The sequence below is a fragment of the Stylophora pistillata genome, chromosome 10, assembly GCF_964205215.1.
Source record: "Stylophora pistillata chromosome 10, jaStyPist1.2, whole genome shotgun sequence".
NCBI classification, from domain to species: domain Eukaryota; kingdom Metazoa; phylum Cnidaria; class Anthozoa; order Scleractinia; family Pocilloporidae; genus Stylophora; species Stylophora pistillata.
Window position 1 is genome coordinate 5865387 of NC_142528.1, and position 24293 is coordinate 5889679.

Here is a 24293-nt window from a genome sequence, read left to right on the forward strand (position 1 = left end):
AAAAGAATCAAACCCGGGGCGTCGTTTGTAGAGGTATTACAATTTCTTTAACTCTCTCCGAATCCCCACAAAGGGCTTTTTAGTTGGAATTTTACAACCTTACCTTCTTCACCATTCGATCTGTGGAAGAAGGTAGCCGAAAAAAGGCGTGGGCGTCTGATTTCGACCAAGAATGAAACAGAAATAACAGCGATCTACGCTCTGCTATGGCTGATCGTGCTTGCAGAAACTTTCAGCCAAATGTATTCAACAAGAGTAAGTGTCAAAACTGTTTCAAGCTACAGGAAGCACACAATTCTTCAGCTTTCAGCCAAGATCCCTCCTTTTCAAGTATCACAAGGAGAAATTCAACTCAAAAGGTAGCAATGTTTGATTGTTTGACTCAGTTCGGATAGCAACCGTCTATTGCCTATGTTATGGTCGCTTTCTTGAGGGTTCTGCTTTAACTTGCGCTAGCAACGATTTCGTTGTTAAGTCGTAGTTCACGATTTTAATCATGAATATTCTTTACATTGATGTTAGGTTTATCCAAGGATCAGAACCGTGGTAAAATCTGGCGTCCTCTGTATAACAACTCATGAATCCCTTGACAAGGGAAGAGTTAGTCCTTCGGTAAGTTGCAATATCCTTTGCTCCGTTTGTGAATTTTTGTTAGCTATTTTCGTCAACGTAGGATGCCCTATTTTTTAATGGCTTATTTTATCGTTTTTTCTTATTTTCAGCGATGGAACAAGCGCTGGTTTGTTCTTAATTCTACGGGGACACTCGACTTTTTTTTCTATGATGAACAGAAGGTAGGAAAATTAGTTTTTACATAGCTGAAATTAACGTGGTATTTGTCCAGTGTTAACTACACCGACTAATATATTTAACTCGAGAGAAATCGAGCACATTCCTCGTCAATATAGCTATTTTGCGGCCATTGTCTGCATCTCGGTCCCTTGTATAACGGCGAAAGAACGATGGTAGATTGTTTTCGAACATTGCGGGAATAATTTTGCGAAGGGCTTTGTTTGTAATCACCTATTGAAATCAACAGCGAAAAATATTTTGTTTATAAATTGTTTCCCACATGCAAATTGAATCCGCTGGATCGATATATGTCCATCGCTTAACGTAAATATTTGCTGCCCGTAAAGTATTTTGACACAGTAACCTTTAATATTTTAATAAAGATGTTTTCTAATACATCAGTGATCTTTTGAAGGATGAATCTGTAGTTATGCGATCACTTTTGCATAATCACATCTTTACTGATAATCCTGGAAGCTGAAGTATGTCAGATTCTTCTCAGTTTTCAAACTTTGTAACGGGAGAAGCACTTTGTAAACATCCCACAAAGCCTTTTAAGTCCTTTGCACTGCGATCGGTGTTGATTTACCCTAAGCTAAATATCATTTCGGTTGTTCCCTTTCGGGTATCTAGTTAATCAAATTGTTTCATTTGCCCTCTGGGGAGAGAATATCTTTAGTAATATTGCACTGTTTACTTATTTTAAAGACTATTTAGCGTTTTATTTGGGTCTGCACTGAAGAACCATTCTACAAGTTCTTTGCCTTCTTTTTTTTTTATTAATTGTTGTGAGTAATCCATGTCAACGATGTTAACCTTGCGAGATACGATCCCTTGTGATCCCATGTCTTCTTGCTATTTTGTGTGTGTTGCATAATTTGAGCATTCATTTATTTGATCATAAAATAGGCAATATTTTGCAGTGGAGACTTGAGCTTCAGAAGGAATTTGCACCGATTATCTCTTGTTAGTATGAATTGAATGTCGCGTTCACATTTTTTCACACACACTCACTCTCTCCTTGTAATATTACCAGTGCATTCTTTATTATGAGAAAATTTTACCTCCCGGAGAGGAAACCTGGATTTTTTTTTTTTTGCTAGTACCTTTTAACACCAGATTACAAGAGGATAACAGCAGATCACCCTTCAGCACCTTTAATTTCAGACAGTGTAAAGGTTTAAAGATGGAGACAATAATTTTCTTTGCTAATGGTTTTGAGATTTGTGTGATCCTTTGTGTGTGTGTGTTATTCTGTGCTGATAACTAAGCATCTAGTTTGAGAATTTATTTTTATTTCATTCTTATAAATTATTTTTAATTCTAGATGTGTTGTCTTTGTGATAGGAGCAGACACATTTTTTTCTATTTTTGATTCCAAACATTTTTGTGAGATTCATAAAATACTGAAAGTGTGTGGTCTGAAAGTACACTGTAGTAACTTGGCTTGTTTGCTTCAACCATGTACATGCATCTATTGCAGCTGATTATTGTAATGTTCTCCCAAACCCTAATTAAGCTAATTTTTGCTAGATTGTTTTATAAACTCATTTAGTATAATTTCAGAGCTGAGCAAAGAGTTTCCAGCAATCTGATTGGTCGAGTGGTTCCTTATATGATGCTGTATAAACCGCTCCATGCATAATCCCCATGAATAATCCCCTCGACTTCGTCTCTGGGATTATTCGATGATATTCACCTCACCTTTGGCGAATAATCGTTAATTATGAAAATATATTAAACCCTTAAACTTTCAGATGTGACTAACATGTAATGTTTCCAATATTATCTATACATTATATAGTAAACAGGTAATAAGAATACTCAAACTTATCAGGTAGAAGTTGTAACCTTGATCTACTGCCAAATTCTTGTAACTGATTTACAAGGAAATTTGAAGTAGCCAGAAGGGAGAATTAACAATCAGACCTTGAATTGGGAGTTAGAGGGTTTAGATGTTTTGCCCATATAGCAAGCACTGCCCACATCTATCACGTTTATGTAAGATGCTTTTAAATTGCTTGAATTGTGCTCAGTCTTTATGGACAACTTTAATGCATGAAAATCATTGAATAAATGCTCGCTCACCATACCTTTGTTACACGGAGTAGAATCGAGACAGAAAAAAGGTGTACAGTATTGGTCCAGCTTGATTACTCTGGTCTGACTTTGCACATTTATACCATCCTTGTCTCTGTTATGTGATTGTGTTAACTTTGGAAAAATGTTTTCAAGTCAAAAGTCAAAGAAGGAATAAGTATATTGATATACAACTTATGCTCCTTTGTGGGCATCAATGCTTTACTATTAAAACAATATACCTTGCCATGGTTAAAAAAATTAATGAGTGGGGCTTCCTTTTCTAGCATTTTTATCTTCACATAGATTTTTTTTATAGGGAGGGCAAATGTCAAAGGATTTAATGTTATGTTAATTTTGCAGAAGTCTGCACAGTTGACATATTATTTCCAGATTTATACAGAGTCATTTAGTGTGTTCTTTCTGACATTTTTTATTTTGACAGGGCTCCTCAACAGATCGACTTGATGGAAATATTAATCTGGACTTTTGTAGTGGAATGTTTATTGGTGAAGCAGATACTGGAGAGCCTTTTTCCATTGGATTGAAGTTGGGAAAATCCACCTATTATCTGAAGGCAGAAAATCGCTTAGAGCTAGACAACTGGTCACGAGTACTCAAGCCTTTTGTCCAAGCATCTCAAGCATTTATTCCACGCAGAAGCTCAAGCAGTAGTTCTGTTGAGTCAGATGTGTTTGTGCAAAGTGAGTCAAGTCATTCATTGCAAGTTTAAAAATTGTATTTTACTCATATTCTGGTAAAAAGTTCAGCGGTCAGCATTGCCTCAAGAATTTTTTTTTTGAGGGGGGGGGGAGGCAATCCTTAATTTGTAACTGTCATAGTGCATCTTTCCACTAAAGAAAACTAACCAGGACTCAACACTAACAGTAGCCCACTAGTCACAGACTAGTAGAAATTCAGTTTCGGAAAGTGGTTTTCAATTTCCACTAGCCAGTTTGCTAGTAAACAAACTGAAATTGTCCTCTAAGATGTCACTAGCCACTTGGCTAGTAAGTTGAAAAGTTAGTGTCGAGCCCCGAACATGGAAAATACTTGTTGATCAGCACCTGTATACATGGGTAAAAGTTGGTTGGTTCTGTATTAAAAGTCTTCTATTATCCCATTTTGTCAGGTACATCAACAAGCCTCGGACGTGCTCCAAGCTTTGGTAAATCCTCAGTATCCAAAGTGAGCACAACCCCTCTTAGTAAAAGAAGCCCCACTGGCAATGAAGAACAGCAAACATCGGTGGGTGAAGCCTTACTCTGTCTGTGCTCTAACCTGTGATCAGTTTGGTTTACATAGGGCAGTTTTCAACATAAATTCAAATGCCAAAAGTCCAAAACCAAAGGAAACACAGTGGCCAATCGTAAAAAAGGGTAACATCATCATTAGCTTATGATCGCTCAATGTAAAACAGGCAACCCATCAAAAAGGCGGGAATAGGCGGTCAACCAAGGCACAATTGGTTTTTGTTTTGTGTCTGATTGGCTTGGAGGATGAAGCGAGTTTTGTAGACCAATTTAATGATTAATTAATTAAAATTAAAGCTAAACCAGAACCATCTCAGATCATTTGCGACAAGAAGAAATTTCTAGGACAAATGAAAGAAATTATGGCAACGAAATCTACTATGAAACTCGTCAATTTGGCAACCTGTTTTGGCTGGTTGTACAACAAGCTGGAAGGTTTTGATTTCTGAGTGTCTTTGGTCTTAAATTAAAGTGGGATAAACGTTTGCATGTAGAAGCATGTAGTATTGTACCTTTTCGCTGCATTTGTAGGAAACCAAATTAATGCGTTTATTCTTCTGCTATTGACCAAACCTATTCTATTGGTTTTTTTTTTTTTTTGGTTAATCTTTTCTCTTTATTCAATTGCAGCTAGAGAAACTGAAAGATGAAAACAAACGCTTGAGGGAACAGAGCGTGTTATCTGTTAGGCAGAAGGATTCAACGCACATTTTAGAGTTGGAACTAAAGACAAAAGTGAGCAGAATAAAAGAATTGGAGAAGGAGCACTCACAGTGCCGCGACTATCAAAAGGCACTGCTGTTTCAGGAGAAAGAACTGCTCGAGGCCAGAACTAAAATGAATGATTTGAAACAACAGATGGAAGAGAAAGAGAAACTTCTTCAGCAGCATAAAGGCAAGCTGTCGATTCATGCTAAAGAACTCGCCGAGGCCAAAGCGGACTTGCAGGAAGCTAATAGTGTTATTGGCATTCACAGGGCGAATATTGAATCGCTGAAAAATGAACTTACTTCTGTAAAAAATATCTCAGGAAGTGGGAAGGAAAAACTTATTGTAACTGGCGAAGAACCGGAGAGTGATCAAGTGTTTAGTTTGAAAACTGAGGCCAGTGGAAATGAAGGCAAGGATCTTGAATCTAAACTTTCTGCTCTTATGCAGAGACTAAAGCAAAATGAACGCGAGTTACTAGTGAAGACAAGAGAACTCGAGAAAGCGAACGAAAGTCGGTCGAAGGTCGCAAAGTACACACGGTCTTTGTTGCAGGAATTGGAGTCGAAACTGAGTAACAGTGAGAGAAAGCTTGCAGAGACCGAAAATCAACTTGTAAACAGAAACTTAGAACTTGAATACGAAAAAGAAAGACGGCTTAAAGTCGAGGAAGAGAACAACAAATTGTTTTCAGAGCTTGAGTTGCTATCGGATGAAAGGAAAAAGGATGGGCTTTCTAAGGAAGTCGTCGAACTTTTAAAAAGAGCGAAGGAACGAGTCGCCTCTGAAAACGTTGTACCGTTTAGAGAAACACCTATGGAAACTGGACTAACGTCGGCGATTCCGAAAACCAAAGGTGACGAGAAAAGAACTAGTAATGGTGTCTCGTTTGTCGAGGAGATTGATAAATTAAAATCAGTTCTTGCTTCAGCGGAGAGTTCTTCAGATCAGAGTGATAGTGAGACGAGTGTTAGGTCGGCTAACAAAGAAACTGATCGTCTTAAGGATCATTTGAAAGTACAACAAAGGGAGAGTGAAAGTTTACGAGTCGAAAGTAGCAAAATTAAGGAAGATTTGAAAAAGCGGGACGCTGAACTGGATTCTTTGCGAAAGGAGCTGAGAAAGTTAGAGGATAGAAACGCGGATGTAGTCGAGAAAAACAGAGAATTAGAGGAAAGGCTTCAAACTGTGGAAAGTGAACTCACAGAAAGTATGGAACGGGAGATATTCCTTCAAACTGAGAATGAAACCGACGAAGGTGAAAGATGGGATGTGAAAGAACGTATTGTGGGTTTGGAGGAGGAGGTGTCAATTTACAAGGACAAAATTGATGAACTGGAGACAAAATTAGCAGAGAAGGAATCCAAAAATGTAAATGCAGAGACGGACAGAAATCATGTGCGCGAATTAGAGCGTCTTTTAAAAATTAAAGAAGGTGAATTGAAAGAAGTAGAGAGGCGTAGTTCTCGAAGAGAACGAGAGGTGAAGAAGGAGGAGGAGGCGAAACAAGATGAAATGGAGATTAAATTAAACCGAGAAAAACTCAGACTTCAAGAACTTGAAGAGCAGTTAGAAGAGGTTCAAAACGCTTTGGAATCTGAACGAAATGAGTCGAAGGTAAAGGAGAATGAACTTGAAGAACTTAAGAAGGCAACAAATCTGATGGTGTACAGAGAGGACGCAGAAAGGCAAATAGATGAGCTCGAATCGGAGTTGAAAGAAAAAGAAGATAAACTCTCTGAAATAGAATCTTCTCTGTCCATCGCTTGCGAGAGAATCGCCGAGTGCGAAGAAAAATTGAGAAATTACGAATTAAAGGATAGAGAGTTTGGTTCAAAGAAATCGGCTGATCTGGAAAAGAAAATTCGAGAACTACAAGAGGAACTGGAGAACAGTAGGGAAAAGTTGGCCGTTGCCGAAGAAAAACTGGAGGATTTCGAAGTTGAAGAAAAACTTCTTGCTGCTGAGCTCCAGAAAAGTAAAAAAGAAGACGATGACCAAGTTGACAAGGTGAGGGAGAAATTGACAGAGGCAGAGGAAAAAATAAAGAGGTACGAAGATTTTGCTAAGGACAAAAATTCTAAACTTATTGCGAGCGAGGAGAAAGTCATCGAACTTGCTGAAGAGTTAGCGAGAAGGCTCGCCGTAGAACAAGAAACAGCTGAGTGGATTGAAGGTGTTGAAAACAATCTTACCCAAACAGAGATAGAGCTTAATATAACGCGAGAAAGTTTGGTAAACAAGGCCAAAGATTTAGACAAGGAAAAATACAGTATTTTAGACGTTATGGAACTGTCTATGAGGTACATTAAAGAGTTGGAGCTGGCTGTAGGCGAGGAAAGAGAGAATGCTAAAGAGCTCGAGCGACAATTGGATGACGAAAGGGCGCGTGTAACTCAAATGGTTGAAGAGATCAAAAGCGTTGAGGGTGAAGGAAATAAAAACCAAGAAGTTTTGAATGATAGCGTTAGCGTGGAAGAAAGGTTATCTTCTTGCGAGATAAGACGAGAACTAGAATCCACTCGAGTGAAGCAACTCCAGACAGAACTTGAAGACTCAAAGAGAAAATTCGCCGAAGAGCTGAGTTCGGAAAGAGACTCGCACGTAAATGAGATGAGGAAGTTGAATGAGGAGGCTCTGCAAGTCTCCGGAGCAGCAAATTCAGAAGCCGACGAGTTGAAATTGCGGCTGACTTCCCGTGTGATAACTCTTCAATCGGACATCAGCGAGTTGAAGGCTGCGCATCATCAGGAGTTGGAAAAACTACGGGCTCAACACAAGAAGGAACTAGCGAATGCGAGACGGGAAGCCATCTTGGAGACCAGTGCTCGAGAAGTGATTCAAGAAACTGACGAAGACATGGCGGCCAGAGTTAAGGAAGTGGAAGACGAGATGAAAGAAATGACAGAAAGGTAGACAAATTCTCATTAGTTGTTTTTGTTTTGTTGATAACACAAGCTCACTTTACGCTTTATGTGTGATTGGACTCTGAGGGACCTGCTTTAGGAGATATATAACCATTAAGGTTTCAATACTTCCACGGCTACCCTTTTAGATGATTTGAGGACGATTACTGATACACTGATTCACCATTCCTACCCACGTTCCGAAAGCTCGCTTCCATCGTTGATCATCAGCAAAAATCGGTCGGTCTTCGCAGTACTCTGTTAAGTCAGCTATAGATAGGAGAAATCATTGGTATTTTCCTTTCTTATTTTGCTCTGCCTTCAATTCAAAGCTTGGGGAAGAGAAAATAAGACGAGAAAGAGGTATTTCTTTTCACCTAGAGCTGTGGTGCTGATAGCTGTGCTCATCCCCAAACCCCCTCAAAAGAGACTTGCCCTCTCCCCACCCTTCTTTTTTCTAGTCCTTTCAGAGGCAAGTGCTTAGCACGTGTAGTGAATGTAATTAATTTGTTAGATATGAAAGTCAAATGGAGACACTTAAAAAAAGTCATTCTCGGGAGATGGACAAGCTCAAGCGGAGTAGCGGAGACGGTGTGGATGGGCTACAGACAGAAGTGGTTCAACTTCAGGTTGAGATGGAGAACATGAGCCAGAAATACATGGAGGAGATTGAGAATCTCAAGGTTTGTTTTACTAACATTTTTCCTCGGCCCCTTCAATTCTACTGTCCCCTTCCGCCTCGCCCCAAGCCTTCGAGGGTGGAGGCCATGTAACGTGATGGTTCACTCATCTGCAGTTAACCTTGATATGGTAGTTATGGCTTAAAACTGTGGCCTAGCATAAAACAAACTCAACTCAGCATGTTTAAGTTAAAAAATATATATATCCTAATCTCTTGTTAGTATTTTATTTTCAACGTTTTGGAGCAGAGTATTCATAATTATATGGGGCAGGTTTTCTGTTTTGCACGTGAGGCAAATATTCTGCAACCCTACCCTCTACAGCTTCAAGTTATTATTAATACCATAAACATTGTGCTATATCAGAAGCCACATGTAGGCTTCGACTGTCTATTTTTTTTTCGAAGTCATACCATTTTTAGCACTTTACTGTGATTGTTATTCACACGATCCCTTTTTTCTTTAGGTTCAACACGGGGAAGAACTGGAACAACTCAAACGCGACATGGCTGTTGTTCTGCAGGCGTCGCTAGGAGCAGCACCTTCCCCAGCTAAGGATGACTCTAATGTCCAGCAGCTGAAGAACAGAATCAATGAACTGGAACAAGAAACAGAAGAACTCAGCCGAAAATACAACGAGGAACTCAAAGCTGAAAGGGTAAATCAGTTTGTTAAAAGACGTACGGGGTAAAGTTAGCGGCTAGCTTTCTTCAAATTCCCGGTTCACGTAACCTTACTTTGTTCATCTCTTCGTTAATAGGAAAAACAACAACGAGACATCGAGCAAACGCGAAATGACATGATGACGGTGATCCAGGCAATTAGATCGGAAAAATACGCCGATCATGGCAGAGCAGCGTCTCCGCGCCTTCTTGAAGACCTGCCCGAAGAACTAGCCAAGATGCAGCAAGAATACGAGGAGAAGATCGCTAAGCTGCAAGAAGAACACGAAGAAGCCTTGACGGAGGCGAAGGGATTGAAGACAGTTCCAGCTGCTTCTATCAACGGAGAACCAGAGGTAATGTGAGATGACTCTTTCCCTTTGATCCCTAAGAGCGACTGGCATTTAATTTCTCCTTACAATATCACCCCTAAATCAAACATTAAGTTCAGGAGAATAAAGGAAATGATCACCAACTAAAGAAGTTCTTGATTGTAAAACAATTTCTCCTTGTTTTAGCGCCTTAGGAAATACATGGAGAATAGTATGGAGTATTCTCCATACTTTTCTCCATGTATTTCTTAAGGTGCTAAAACAAGGAGAAATTTCGTGAATTTATGAAATGATCTATTGGGACATTAGCGGATAGTTTACCGTCAACGGCTTCAATTTTGATCAAAGCACTGATGCAAATGATGCAATGATGCAAACTGATGTTTAGGTGTAAAAGGGTTAAAAGCGCTCAGCTTGTTGTTTTCTTTGGACAATGTTATTACTTCGTCAGAAAGAAAAATTTCGCGAATTTATGAAATGATCTCTTGGGACATTAGCGGACAGTTTACCGTCAACGGCTTCAATTTTGAACAAAGCACTGAAAAAAATAGGGCAGCTATCAACTCAAACTTTTTTCGGGGAAAGAAAAATCTTAGTTTATTCTAATGGTTTGTACTTTGTGTGCAGAATGACTCCCAGCTTAAAAAGAGAGTCAAGCAATTGGAGGCCGAGTTGTTGTCGTGCCAGGAGGAGTTCCACAAACAACTGCAGCAAAAGGACACTAAACACCACGAGGAAGTGAACTTGCTGAAGGCCGACATGTTGGTAGCTCTTCAAGTGGCTCGGAGTGGTAATTTACCCCCAGTTGGAGCAAATCAACCAGATTCTCAGACTATAAACAACACCATCGCCCATGGAGGAACGCAGCTCTCCTTAGAGGTCTGGTACCCTTGTTTCGTTTTTTGATTGTGACCTTGTGGCTTTGATTTGAGAACTTGTTGTCCACAACATCTTAAAAGTTAAGGAAAACAGCTTTTTCGCCCAGGGTGTAGGTTAAGGTTTTGAACCTCACAAGAACGCGACTTATTTTCTTACATGGTCATTTTCGAGACTAGCACGTCATTGTTTATGGATCCGAATGTTCGGTGGTTTCGGTTTTTCACTCTCGTCGAGGAATAGAGAAAAATGTTTCCGTCCTGATGGGTCGTACGTTCGCGAAATTTTCTCTATATACTCTGCTCTCTACTTCCTCGATCAACTCTTCCCTCTTCGCACGATTTCTTTTGCATTTCGCAGCGTTCGCACAACCATCTCTCGCCGTCCCTTTGTTGCATTAGTTTACTTCCCAGCCGTTTTTCCGTCACGCGTTTTCTCAACGATAGAGAAGGATGGGACAAGGTGTGTTGCGTGACAAAACCAATTAAGGAGTGTAACAGGGACTATTTGTCACACTTGTTTGAAAGAAATAAGAAGTTACGAAGCCTTATTTTATGTGCATCTTTTGAGTAATTTTAACGATTTTCTTTACAGGAAGCTGGCGCGAAAATCGCCAGTTTGGAAAAGGCGATCGAAACCACCAACAAACAAGCTAAGAAGGAAAAATCTGATTTAGAAAAAAGCTTGAAAAAATCCGAAGCCGCCACCATGTTTGGACTGAGACGAACCGAAGAGATGAGCATAAAGATTTACCAAATGCAAAAAGAAATGGAAGTTATTGACCGTAAATACCAAAAGGAAATACAAATGTACAAAGATGCCTTTGAACGAGAAAAGGAAGAGAAATGCCAGCTGGGGGACTGGGAAACCCTGTCCTCTGAGAACGACAGCCTGCGGCTGGAAATCGAAGAACTTGATTTGAAAATAGAGGAAATGGAAAATACGCACCTGGCGGAGATCAATATGTATAAACAAAAGCTCGGCGAGGAGGAAATGCAAAGTATCGAGAGTTTAAGATTGAAAATTAAGAGCTTAGAGGATGTTATTGAGGAACAAAAACTAGAGCATGAGAAAGAGTTAGAGGATTTGAAACTGGAAAGAGACGCATCTGTTCAGGAATTAAAACGACGACACGAGAAGGAATTTGAGAACGTCAAAAGTGAACAGCGAGTGGTCACCGTAGGGAGCAGCCATGCGCGTGCCACTTCATTTGATTTGCAACAAAAAGATCAAAGAATTAAAGAGTTAGAGCTTAAAGTGGAGGAGCAGGAAACTCTTCTTGAGGTAAAAAGGCGAAGACACAAAGAAGAGATAAAAAGTCTTCGTCAGAGATTGGACGAAGAAATCCAAAAGCACAGCGAAGATGTTCGATCCCACCGGACCAAGGTTCGGATGCTGGAACGACGCAAATCCGAACACTCGATCTCTTTCGGATTAGTAGACGACGATTATAAACGGATGTACGATGAACAACGTTCGGAGCATATTAAGCTTAAGTTTACTGTTGAGAAACAGAAGAAGGAGTTGGAGGAGTTGCGCACTGCTTTGGCTGCCAAAGAAGAGAAAGCAGCAGAGGTTACAGAGAGAAGAAAAGCCTATGGTAAGGGATTTTTTAGTTCAGAATAGTGTGGCATCTCGAAAACGAAAATATTTCCTTTTCCTTATGCATCACCTTTTTCTTAGTATTTTTTTAACTTTGCACGAAATACATCACTGTTTGAAGACTGTTTTTGCATGATCGTAGTGTCAGTTGAAGCTGTTGTACACACACAGACACACGCACGCACGCACACACACACGCACGCACGGACGCACACACACACAGAGTGTGTTATCTGATTTCTCTTCCCTTGTTCGTCATTTAATGTCTCGGCGTTTGATGGTCTAGATTTAACCAACCAATTCGCTAGACAGGGACAATTCATGAATGAGCGTGGATTTTTGGGCCTTTTCTCTTCCAGGAGAATCACGGCGCCCTGTTTCAGATTCCTTCCCATCAGGTTTTTCGTACAGCCGCACCACTCCAGCTCAGGACTCCTGCTCCCCGCCTACCAAAGTGCCTCTGAGAAAAGTGTCCTCGGAAAACAAGTCGGACTCAGATCCTGTGTGGAAGAAAGCGTCAGGGGGACCACTTGCAAGGCAGGCGTCCGAGGGAGGGGTAGGAAAGCATGATGTTGGCAAGGGGAAATTATTTACAAGGCAACTCTCTAAAGGGGTGAGCATGAAAAGTCTACTTCTCATGGAATTTCTTTGAGGACGTTTGAGTGGGCGTTGTATACGGTTGTTCTATGTACTTCAGTCCATTCGTTTCTGTTATCACCAAAACTTGGAAAAGTGGTGACCTCGTTGTTTTGTCGCTTTCATTGAGTTTTAAACATTCTTGCTCTCTATTACTTGAGCAACTATTTATCTGATTCTGTTTCGGGAACATTTACAGCTGATTGTATCAAAGCTTACGGTAACTAAAAACTGTTATGTTTGTGTTTTGCTCATAATGACGGCTTTCTTGAGCCGTTAAAGTGCTGTAAAGTTGGAACTGAGTGAGAAACTTCCACCGAGGAGGTGACCCTGACTCAAACAGTGCGGCTTGGTAAACGAATGTCAGCCCGTAGCGCCAATTCGTTCCTCCTTAATGCCATGCAAGCTGAGTAACCGCACTTATACTAATCCTTTTGTCTGTTTTTTTTTTTTTTTTTTTTTAGGTTGAAGCACCAAATATGGGCTCAGTAGCAGCTCGAGTGGCCTTGTATCAAACCGTAGGTAGGTATCTGGCTCTTTTGTCTGCGAAATTGGAAGTGATGACCGAGTGGGGGAGAGAATGAAAGAGAACTTGATTAACTATTTAAAAACACTTTCAAGTGAGATTTTAAGGTAATTAAATCCGAAAGAGATCCTATTTTCCCGCGCTTGCTGTTTTCACTTTGATCAGACTGTCTGATTCATTTCCAAGCATTTACGTGTTACCTTTAGCGCAGACTAGCATGAAAGCGTCCTGTCTCAGCTTGAGAACAGCAACAACGACAAAACAGTGGCAGTAGCAAATATCTTAAGTTATGATACGTAGTAAAGTTAATAAACCAGTAAATAGTGGGAAACAGGAAATAACTAGTGTTCTTTTCCTTTTTTTCTGTAGCTTCCAAGTTTAAAGATAAAGATGAGAAGACTGGACAGAGAAAGCCGTGATGGAAATCAATTCTCGTCGAGGTAATTTTGAATGAAAGAGCTTTGGGGTCGGTTCATGTTTTAGTCTCAGTGTCTGTCTGTTCCTTCGTCTTTATTTTAAACATATTTACTTCTCGCCCTGGGCAACCTGTTGGGCAGCTAACCTTGTTTTGCCTTTTTTAGCCATTAATTGATTTCGATGCTTTTTGTTGTATTTCATTTGAAAACATATTTGTTAAGTATTTCTCTTTCATTTTATTTTCAGTGACAATTCCTCATCCTCAAGCACTTTTTTGCTCAACAAAAACAAATATTATAAATTTGAAATACAGTGTAATTATGTACAGGAAGAAGACTACAAATGTATGTAAAACTAAGGACTCTCCCTTAAACGATGAGATACTTAATAATTTGTATACGAGTTTCTTGTAACGGAAAGTCGGAATTTTTGAAAACAGTACAAAATGTCACTTAGGAGTGAGCTATTTCAGTCTACAGTTAGTCAGTCGAAAGGTATTTTGGTAATGATAATATAATAGCTATTTTTATAAGGTTCCGTGTATTGAGAGATTCTTGCGGGAACCGTTTCAATTTAAGTATTTCGTTTAGGTTCACCGGCGCTTGAGTTTAGTGAATAAACTTATTTACTCGTATTCTGTGGTCACCCGCTTACACCAGACTGCGTTTTTCAAACAACTGCATACTTTTTGTTACCGACGTTCAAATGGAGGGGAAGGGGTTGGTTTGACAGTATTTTTAACTTTTTACTCCTTTTTATTTCATTGGCTCTCATACGACGAGGTGTTCTTTTAGCGACTGAATGATTAAAAACCTTCGCTCGAGGCGGAGACGGTACTGTAACCTGTTGCAGCGTCGCTGTCGTTCAAAGTCACATCATTTCCGTTTACCCCCGTTTAGGCGAAATATCTGACGCAGAACAAATCTTACATCCAAGTAATCTTCATGTCTCAGTAAAGCCCCGTCTACACGAGCAATTTTTATATGGCAATTTTTATTTTCCCGTGTAGATGATGAAAAATGACCAATTTTTATGTGACAACTGCATTTGCTGAAAAGCTGGCGTGTTAGTTTTTATGTGGTATTTAAAAATTGTCCGTGTAGATGAGACGCCACATAAAATGTGACAAACGCGCCAAAAGCTGCAACACGTCTGGCACGTCTTGACTTTCGCCATCTTGCTTTTATCCTTTCCATGAGCATCTCCGCTGTGCAAAATTATTACTGACGCAAATTAACAAATATTTGTCGAGCCATCAACACGGGCAAATAAACTGAATTGCCACATACAGTTGCCTCATAAAAATTGCTCGTGTAGACGGGGCTTTACTCGCAAATTTTGTTGAATACGTTAAACAAGGACCCTGACTATAAAAGGACACTTGCCCTGGGCAAGCCGTCAGTCATTTCACCCCTGACACCGAACTGTCGACATCAACCAGTCCGTGACCGTGCGATATCGGCAAAACTATTGTAACCGAAAGGTCACTTGCAGCCAGTGCATATCTCAAACTTCTACGAATTTTGCCATTTTCATTTACGGCAAAGAAAAGATGATCGGCTCCACTCAGTTGGCTCCACGGAATGTACACCCGCTTGCGATGTCATTTCTGTAAGGAAGGCAAACGGTCAGAGGGCTAGCGGTGAGGACTAGCTTTTATGACCTTTATTATCTTTCACAAAAATCCTCTTCTCATACCGGTTTTGTATTGTTGTAATAAAGTGGTTAGTTTCTTCGACGTTTTGTCTACGGGATTTCATGTGACACTTATAAAAGAACTCCTCTGCAATTAAACAAGAGATCACGTTGGATAGAATTTTTATTTGAATCGCGCGCAGTTTCTCCAACGGAATATGTGGTGTTGAAATACGAATCCCGTGGGTGCTCATATAAAATAATTTCGGTCACGGATTGGAAACATGTCTGGTTGACTGAAATCCGATGGAAAACAAACTATCATCGGCTATATTGCCTGAACGGGCCTCAAGAACTATTGAAAACCTCGACCTTTTCATAAGTAGCTAGTGAAATAGGCTTCTCGTTGCAACGCGCGTCTAAAATGTTCAGGCAAAAAATATCCTACATAGTGCCGTGTCAAAATACTTAGAAAACTATGTTCCTTTCAAAGGGACCTATTCTCGAACTTCGCTCTATTTTTTTTCCTTTTTTGAGGCTTTTTCTCCCCATAACTCAAATCGTGCGATAAAAAAATTGGACCCGTTTATGTCGGTTTGGGTGGCCGCGTCGCTGGCGAGATAAGAAGCCTGAGCGAACGAGCAAGATGTAAACAAAGAGGAGTGACTTTCACTTACCATACCTCTTTGTTCAGACCATTCGAATAAGTCTAAGAGTCGTTCCATCAAAATAATATTTGCCATCGGTGTTCGACTCGCTAAATGAAGGTGTTCCTTCAACCGCTGAATTCTTGTCTTCACGCTTTCCAATCGCTCTTCCATTCTGGGCTCGACCGCCAGCTCCAGTGTATAACTGGACTCGTAGACTCGGACTCGCAGACCTCGCGCCGCTATTTTGGCTTTTTTTGATGGAAAATCCGCCATGGCAAAATAAAATGCAATTTTAAAGCTAAAGACTAGTTAGTGCGCGACCGTAGCAACCGTAAAATGGATCAATTCGAAGTGGAAGACGAGTTATGTCGCAACATACACGTACACACATTTACTTACATGTACACAAATGTACATATATGTACATGAAAACCACTCTCTCTGAGCATGTCACACTACTGAGATCCTCTAGTCAATGATATCGACGGCTCAAGAAGTTGAGGCAAACAGAGGGGAGTCAGAGGGCCAGTACGACCATCTCGCGATAGGAGGAGCCGTTAGGAGCGCGAAATTCAAATTGCGATAGCCTAATTTTTTGAGTTTTGCAAATGAAGATCAGTATTTCTCCATTCGTCCCTTTTTAATCGTCAATAAAAACATTTTCAAGTGGAAATCAATTGAAACAAGACAAGGATATCGGTCTTCGTGTACAAATCTCTTTTTCCCCCTTCACCTTCCATTAGTCAGCCATCTTCGATTAGCCATGGAAGCAAAGATTGCGTTACAAGACGGGGGAGGAGCTATCCCTTTTATAGTCAGGGTCCTTGTTTAACTAGTTTCCATAAATCATGACAAAGAGATGCTGAAAAAAAAAGTCGCAAATTCTCTGGGAAATTCTGATCTTACTGCGGAATGCGCATGTGCAAATTATTTTAAAGCTTGACCCACCATAAAGATCGTATACCAGATTCATGGTAATCGATAAATTGTATAAATTTCTGTTAGAGTCACGTTTTTCGGGAATTGTTGTTCTTTGGTTTCGGCACCCTCCATCCGTGAGATTGCAAGTAGTCTCTAACAGCTCGTGAATTGATTGTTACTGGTGGAAAGTATGGCCCAATTCTCCTGCGTTTCCACCAGAATCCAGAACGTGCTTCTTCGCTGTCAATTCTTGTGAATTTATATAGGTAGTGTTCACCACGAATAACACTAACAAGATGAGAAAAAATAAAAATAAATGGAGTTTTGTGTTCTACAAACCAAAAAAGTGCAACCTGTGATGGTTGACGTGGGAGAACGCTGGGCCATTGTGCGACAGACACGGTTTTACCAACAATATATAGAGTAGTCTGGGTCAAGGCTCGTCCTCAACCCCTCACGTAATTATTCGAAGGCAGCTTGTCCCCAATCCCTCACATAATTATTATTCGAAGGTAGCAAAAAACTGAAGACAAATTATGTAATCGCAAAAATTTCACACTGTGTTGTGAAGGATGAAAACTTGAGAGACCGGGATTGAGTCTAACGTCTGAACAGAGTCGTGTAAGGCTCACGAATCGAGTAGGTGACGAAAGGATGCGATTGGGAAGATGACAAACGCCAATGTGAGCTTGTTGGGCCATGGACTGCTGAACAAGTCGTACGCGTTTTAAAAATGCGCTAGTATAGGTCGGGACGAAAACAATGCAGAAAACAGTAAGGCGAGGTAAAGGGTGAGGAAAAGGACATTAGAGAGATTTAGCACCGCGTTTAGGTGAAACGTGAACGGCAAGAGTGACCACGTTACCACGTTTTCCCCGCCCTTTTTCACGTTTGCCGGTTGCGCTTTGCCGTTTCAACGTGAAAGTAACCTGTTTCGCGTTTGCCGTGTACTTAAGATTTTCTTCACTTTTTCTCTCCCAAAGTAGAAGTTAATTTCCAGAAAAAGTGCATCAAAACTATTCCCTTAGGTCATACGGAGGCGCCTTCAAATCTAACATGACGTCACCTCACGCGAAGCGAAAGCAGTACGGTTCGTGCTATTTTACGTGACACGGGAAAGGACAAGCTGACGTTTGCCGTTTCACGTAAACGCGGTGCTAAATCTCTCTAATGACGATCATAATACAACAATTAAACAACAACAGTGATAGCATCTCTATGGGATACTTACTGTGGAGGTGTACCGTTAAAAAATGGGTTGTGTGCTATTAGTGAAGTGGCCTGTTCATCGTTAACAAGAAGTTTAGCCGCCAGGTGTATTAGCCACGGGTTGTACTGAAAGTTCTGAAAAACATAAAGAACTCAAAGTGAAAACAACCACGGGAAAATTCAAGCGACCAATCAGAATAAAACGAAAATACCAGCCAATAACAATTGGTTGAGAGAGTGGTGAGAGTTTTCTGGACCAATCACAGAACGAAGTAAATCTAAAACAAAGCAAATAAGGGAGTAAAGTCTGCATTGGAGCTAAGTGACCCATCCTGTCGGAGCTCGTTCCAGTTTCTCTAGCTTGACGCCCCTGGGAGTTTTACTACCCCTCCCTCCCCCCCCCCTCCCCGTCCTTCGATGGAATGCCAGACTGTCGCGGGTTAACCCCAGCATTTTACATAGGCTCGATTTCCGCCGCTCTCTCGAGTCCGGTCTTTTTCGTTCTTCCCCGCGGGCTCCGGTTCCCGAACAGTGGCTGGTAATCGAGTCTACATTTTACCAAGCTTTCCATGCAGTTGGCCGGTTCCCGTTTGAAGTAGAAAAAAAACTTCCTCTTAATATATAGCCTTTTTTTTTTTTCCGCTATTGGAAACGTTAGCGTCTTCTATGTAGCTCGCTTCGAACTTTTATAAGTTCTTACAAGGCGGGCCATTACTAGCACAAACCTGAAAAGCTGCAAACCACATAAGCCAGTCCAGTCTGTAGTGATATGGCGAAATCAGACAAGGCCGCCTGCGGGGGTCACCTGGTTTGCATTTGAACTGATATTCTTCCCAGATACCACCTTCCTCATCCGGTGTTATTGTCAGGTTTCTTGTACCTTGAAAGATCACTTCAGTTCTTTCTTTGGTTACACTAGTGAAAGGAAACACGATTTAATATATTGTAGATCGAACACTCTCGCTGGAACCAAATTTTTGGGTTTATGAAGAAACCCATTTTCTGTTAAGTTTGTCTGTTTGGCTTCTTTTGTTCTTCCAGTCAATCAGATGTCAGGAAAATTCGATTCAGTTTACAAACGCTGTAAAAAAAAAATTAGCGCTAAAAAAAAATCTTAAGAGTGGGAAGTGGAATACACTCAGAGCCCGTGTGGATGGTTGAGCGAATCAGGGCATTAACAAAGCATTGACACAAACCTTTGTGTTTATTACACTGGACTAGTACTGTCTCTTTGAAATCAATTATTTTTACTTTTAATTGCCGAATTGAGAAAAAAAGTTGGAGATTGACGTAAGATACATGAATATAAGACAAAAATCGAAGACCATGATATCTGAAGGCCCGCTAATTCCTCGTTCGAGACTAAACGATTTAAATGGAATCACTTCCTAGTTTACAAAGATTTTAATTTCGTATTACTGAAATTACCTTCCAAAGGCGCCATAAGTGTTCACAATCCTGAAAGAGTCAAACGATGTATTCATGGCTTGACGAGAGGAAAGAAGATTCTGCACCACAGGGATACTAAGATACGCTATCACGATTCCAAGCATAAGCTCGAACACACGACGAACACACAGACCTAAAAATATAAACAAGCAGCGACGAAACAAATAAACATACAAACGATAAGTGCCTCGTAGAAATTATTTTTCTGCAATTTTTTCAAACTTTTGACCGTTCTATTCACAACGTATGTTGGTCCAGAAAACTCGCACTACTTTCTCAACCAATTAGATGCAAAACTAAAAACAATCATGACTTCAGGTCGCTCTCATTTTCCCGCGCTTTAGGCAGTTTGGTAGTTTTCACCTTGAGTTCTCATTGGTTGGTATTTTTCCTTTTCTTCTGATTGGCCGTTGAGAATACTTTGACTGCGTTAACAACTATTTCTTGTAAAACACACTGATTATTTCAAGACAGTTTACACTAGTACCATACCCCAAGTAGGTTTTGGCGTCAGTTTTGACGCAATACTTTGACTGCGTTAACAACTATTTCTTGTAAAACACACTGATTATTTCAAGACAGTTTACACTAGTACCATACCCCAAGTAGGTTTTGACGCAGTCGAACCAGTCATTTGAAGCTTCCGTATTTTAATCACTTGTCTCTTGGCTGACGATGACGAGAACAAGAAAGCCAGGCTTTTGTCATCAAAGCACATCAGACTGGGAAGAATGGTCAGCCAGTTTAGGAAACTCAGGTTGCCGCTGATGATCAAAGTAACCTAGCTTTACAAAAGTAAACAATATAACTAGCTCAATCCCTGCACAAAAATATAACCATGACCATAATAAAACTCAATGGCCTGGGGTGGATCCTGTAATTTTTGATGGCATGAGTCCAAACTTTGATTCAGAAAACAGAGGGTTTTTAAATATAAGCTAAAAAAAATTTTTTCAAAGTGAGTAAGTTTTAAATACTTCAAGTTAACAAATAATAAAAAAGAATTTGGGCTTCAGACAAGTATAGAAGGGGAGGGAGGGGGGGAGGGGGCCTGGGATCTTAACCCCTAAATATGGATCCACCACTGAGAATAATACGCATGAACCACTTACCTCTGCGATACTAGTGTAGCGCTCTACCAATTGAGCTAACAAGGAAACTGGGAGCAGGCCGTAACTGAGAATAATATTTGTTTAAATTTTTCCTCACATGATAACCAAGCTTCGAAATCCGGCACGCTTTTGAGAGTTATGATCCTAGCAGTATCTAACTGGATAGTCACACATGAGCCTGAAGTTTGGTCTCACATTGACACCTGAACCGCCCGTAACCGCCCGAACCTCGCGATCGCCTCGCGCGAGAACGCTTTCACCCCTACCTCCCCTACTAAGTGGAGTTTTGTCCCCAAACTTCTTCTACAGTTTGGAGATCAATAAGCCAATCAGAATCCGTTGTTTGCGCATATATTTTGTCGACTTTAGGGGGTACTAGAGGGGCATTATTCTTTGCGTCTTCACTAAATGATCAAATTTGAAAATATGGCGTCCACGCGGCCGACCTTCAAAATTTTCAGGTCGGATTTTTCGTTCATTTGCGATCGAGTTAGACCTTGTAGAATTCAGAATGTAAAGTAACAATGCTATAGAATACTCTGCTTGGAAAAGAACGGATATCCAGGTCTAAAAAGTGACAGAATAAGCTCTCGAGTCAACGACGCTACGATTCTCTAAGGCGATGCGAATTATGGACGTTAAGTGAAAACCGAACTTTCGAACTTCAAGCAGGGTCTGGCGACAATTAGACGATTCGATGGCCCGGTAAATATTATGTTCGAGTAACAATGTGTTAAAAAAGCATAGTTTAATAGAAGATTTTGCCTCAAATCGAAGTTTTTTCAGAATTTTCAACATAACGCTGCGCAATTTCTGGCCACGAAGGCAAGTAAACAACGATCTAAGCATGATGAATTTTACCGCGTGGGCTTTGTACACGTAAGAAATTCGTACGTTTTTCGCTTATAACAGCAAATCAAAAACTGTTCTGAATAAATCTGACGTCCCGAAACATTTCTTGGCCATTTTAGTCTTGCTTCCCATTGATAGATTCCATGGAACTTGAGATCTCTTCACTCACGGACAAATTTGCATATTCCCTTTTGAAATATGATCCACATGCCTATTTTCACACATGCGAAAACATTTAGCGATTTTTATCTTTCATCTTGATTTTTGAGTTAAAACGTAATATGCACCAATCGCTGTTTTCGCCGGAAATAAGTTCTTTAATTAATCCTCTTTCACTGGAGCTTGTTTTTTGGAAAAGCTGATTTTTTAAAAATTTACTGCGCAATGTGTTTGCCTTCTTGGTTTTTCCACAATTTTGACTTTTCGTCGGCACGTGTTACACGTAAGTGTCAATGGGAAAGCTTGCCAGAGAGTTCCCTTCAGCTCAGAGGCGTAGTGCGGCCTGAACCACAAAATTGTGAGCTCTGAGGTTAAAATCCTACAGAGCAACTAATATTTTTTTGGTTCCTGGCTCCTAAAAAATGATTAACATCTTCAATTCTCAAAAAAAAAAATGATGCATCATTCAAAGCTTAAAACCACAACTTTGTACATAGTGCAGAGGAATGGAAGAGCAACTAGACAGAAAACTAACCTGAAAAAGAATTTGTAAAATGCCACACCAAATGCGAAATCGTCTCGTCAGAAAGATGAAAAATGGAACCACCAACTCGATAAAATGATTGACCAGAGTTTCACACTTGTGGAATATCTCAGGAGACTGGTGCATAAAATAACTCATTGGATTTGGCACTGGCTGAGTCTGTCAAAGATTGGGAAAATATTTTATGGGATTAAAAGTAGCATCTTAACTAACCCCTTTAACCCCTGATAGCGACTAGCATCTAATTTCTCCTTACAACATCCCCCCCTGAATCAAACATTAATAACGGAAATGATCAACAAACTAAAGAAGCTCTTGATTGTTAAACAAATTCTCCTTGTCAGCACCTTAGGAAATGTATAGAGAACAGTGTGGAGAATATGCATACTGATCTGATGTTAGGTGTAAAAGATTAAACACAATCTTCAAGTTGATGTCAGGTCATCAAAATTAGTTACCTCATAGTGATAGTTCATACATGTCAGATCCCGCCAGCATTGGTCACCTCTTATCTTGATCATCCCCTAAATGAGAAAAGAAGCATGTACATAGAGGATATTACATGGCCGCGCAGGGATACTAATTTTATCTTCTCGTGATGAAAGTATCTCTCACTCGTTTGCTGCGCTCACTCGTGAGCGATACTTTGAGCACAAGAAGATAAAATTCGTATCCCCAAGCGGCCATGTAATGTTCTGTTTATTATATAGATACTGATGAAATTTCCACATAAAAGACAACTTTTTTTATTCATTTTCGAAAAAGCAATTGGGTAATTATGTTGGTAACCATGGCCACACCAATATCCTCACACATGAAAGATAAAAATAGTATCTTCACTGCATGCGGTGAAGATATGATATTTTAGTAAAAGGAGAAATCCTGGTATTTCATCAGTATCTATATAATAAATAAAGGCTGATAGTTTCGAAAGAAACAGTTTGGGGCTGCACCGGTGGGAGTAACGAAATAATTTGGATATATCAACAAAGTTGAAGTGGTAAATTGGCCACCGTAATGATTACAAAAGGATTATATAATAAAATTGGTATACTCTAAGAAAGCCCATATATGATCCTTTCTTTACAGGTTTATAAAACAATTACAAAATGATTATATAAGAAAAATTGGTATACTCTAAGAAAGCCCATATAAGATCCTTTCTTTACAGTTTTGAAATCAAGTACTTTGGATGAATGCTTTGTGTCCTTTGCCTGGTGTAGAATTTTTGTTTTGTCCTGGGCACCTCAAAATTTATCTACTGTACCATTTTTACATCTGACATTGATGCTATTCACAAAGTTCAACATAATTGCTGACAATTATTTTCTTGTACCTGGGGTTGGGTCAGAGCTCTTTTAATGGAAGCTTTATCAATATCTATTATTTAACAAAATAATATATAACTTGTTTTAATAATTAGATAATTCTTCCCAAAACTTACAGCACCAATCATTATGCGAAAGATAAGCCATCGGTATCCCCACACCACCACCAGAGGTGTCGGCGTGTAAATGGGTACTTGCTGTAATTTGAACACTGGACACAAAAATATGGCAAGGAAACCTGTCTCAAGAAGCTGTGATTCCCAACCTACAAGAGAATAAAGGCTATTTGATAAATTTAAAATGCAAAACCAAATATCTTCCACAAAACCAGCAAGATTGTACACACAAAAAATACATGTTGCCATGATTATACTTACCAAATGAGTACCTACAACAACAAAGTAAAAGAAAAGGGTTAAGATTTATCAGTGATACATAATTATGGATAAATCTCTACCAAACATCACCTGTTCTTATTGTGAGCATAATGTTTATTGGACATTTTTATAATGCAAGGTCTGGTTATAATAATAATTAATAATTTATTTCTTATAGAGCACTATTTACAATGACAGATCAACAGCACTTTACAATTAATGTACTAACCCACCCATCCCACCCCAGGGGAGGACATCCATCACACAGTAATCTCGTGTGTGGGAAATTAACGTCTCTTACCCCTAACCCTGCAGGAGACAGGACCTCCATTTATTTGTCCCTATCCGAGAAGACTAAAAGATCTAACCATTTCTTGATGTTATAAAAATGCAGCATATTCTTCTCAATTATTTTAAGACCTTGAGTGTTGGTCCGGCTGGGGGTCGAACCCTCGACCTCCCGCACAACAGTCCAGTGCTCTATCCATTGAGCTAACTGGGAGGCAGTTATAGACAAAAAAAAAGTTGCTCCAACAATTATGAACAATGCAAGTAAGTTTTGATCTTCAATGCCATACTTGCTCACAG

At 39.9% G+C, this 24293-nt stretch overlaps 2 protein-coding genes across 2 annotated transcripts in view; one reads left to right on the forward strand and one right to left on the reverse strand.

Moving 5' to 3' along the window:
* On the forward strand, positions 1–14103 carry LOC111337883 (uncharacterized). Its single transcript, XM_022944262.2, has 15 exons — positions 1–359; positions 523–612; positions 723–794; positions 3317–3575; positions 4004–4119; positions 4755–7744; positions 8253–8421; positions 8885–9076; positions 9179–9436; positions 10040–10291; positions 10883–11888; positions 12250–12503; positions 12991–13048; positions 13422–13492; positions 13716–14103. Exons 1-14 carry the CDS (start codon positions 207–209, stop codon positions 13469–13471), a joined length of 5919 nt encoding a protein of 1972 aa, XP_022799997.2. The 5' UTR covers positions 1–206; the 3' UTR covers positions 13472–13492; positions 13716–14103.
* Positions 13103–24293, reverse strand: part of LOC111337885 (lipase maturation factor 1-like) — a 14257-nt gene continuing 3066 nt past the window's right edge. The window contains exons 3-11 of the mRNA XM_088735058.1: positions 23706–23716; positions 23445–23593; positions 22459–22524; positions 21992–22159; positions 19934–20114; positions 19313–19466; positions 18610–18799; positions 17907–18019; positions 13103–16963 (exon numbers count right to left, since the gene is read on the reverse strand). Coding sequence (XP_088591184.1) covers positions 16762–16963; positions 17907–18019; positions 18610–18799; positions 19313–19466; positions 19934–20114; positions 21992–22159; positions 22459–22524; positions 23445–23593; positions 23706–23716 — 1234 coding nt within the window. The 3' untranslated portion in view covers positions 13103–16761. The remainder of the gene's footprint in view (positions 16964–17906; positions 18020–18609; positions 18800–19312; positions 19467–19933; positions 20115–21991; positions 22160–22458; positions 22525–23444; positions 23594–23705; positions 23717–24293) is intronic.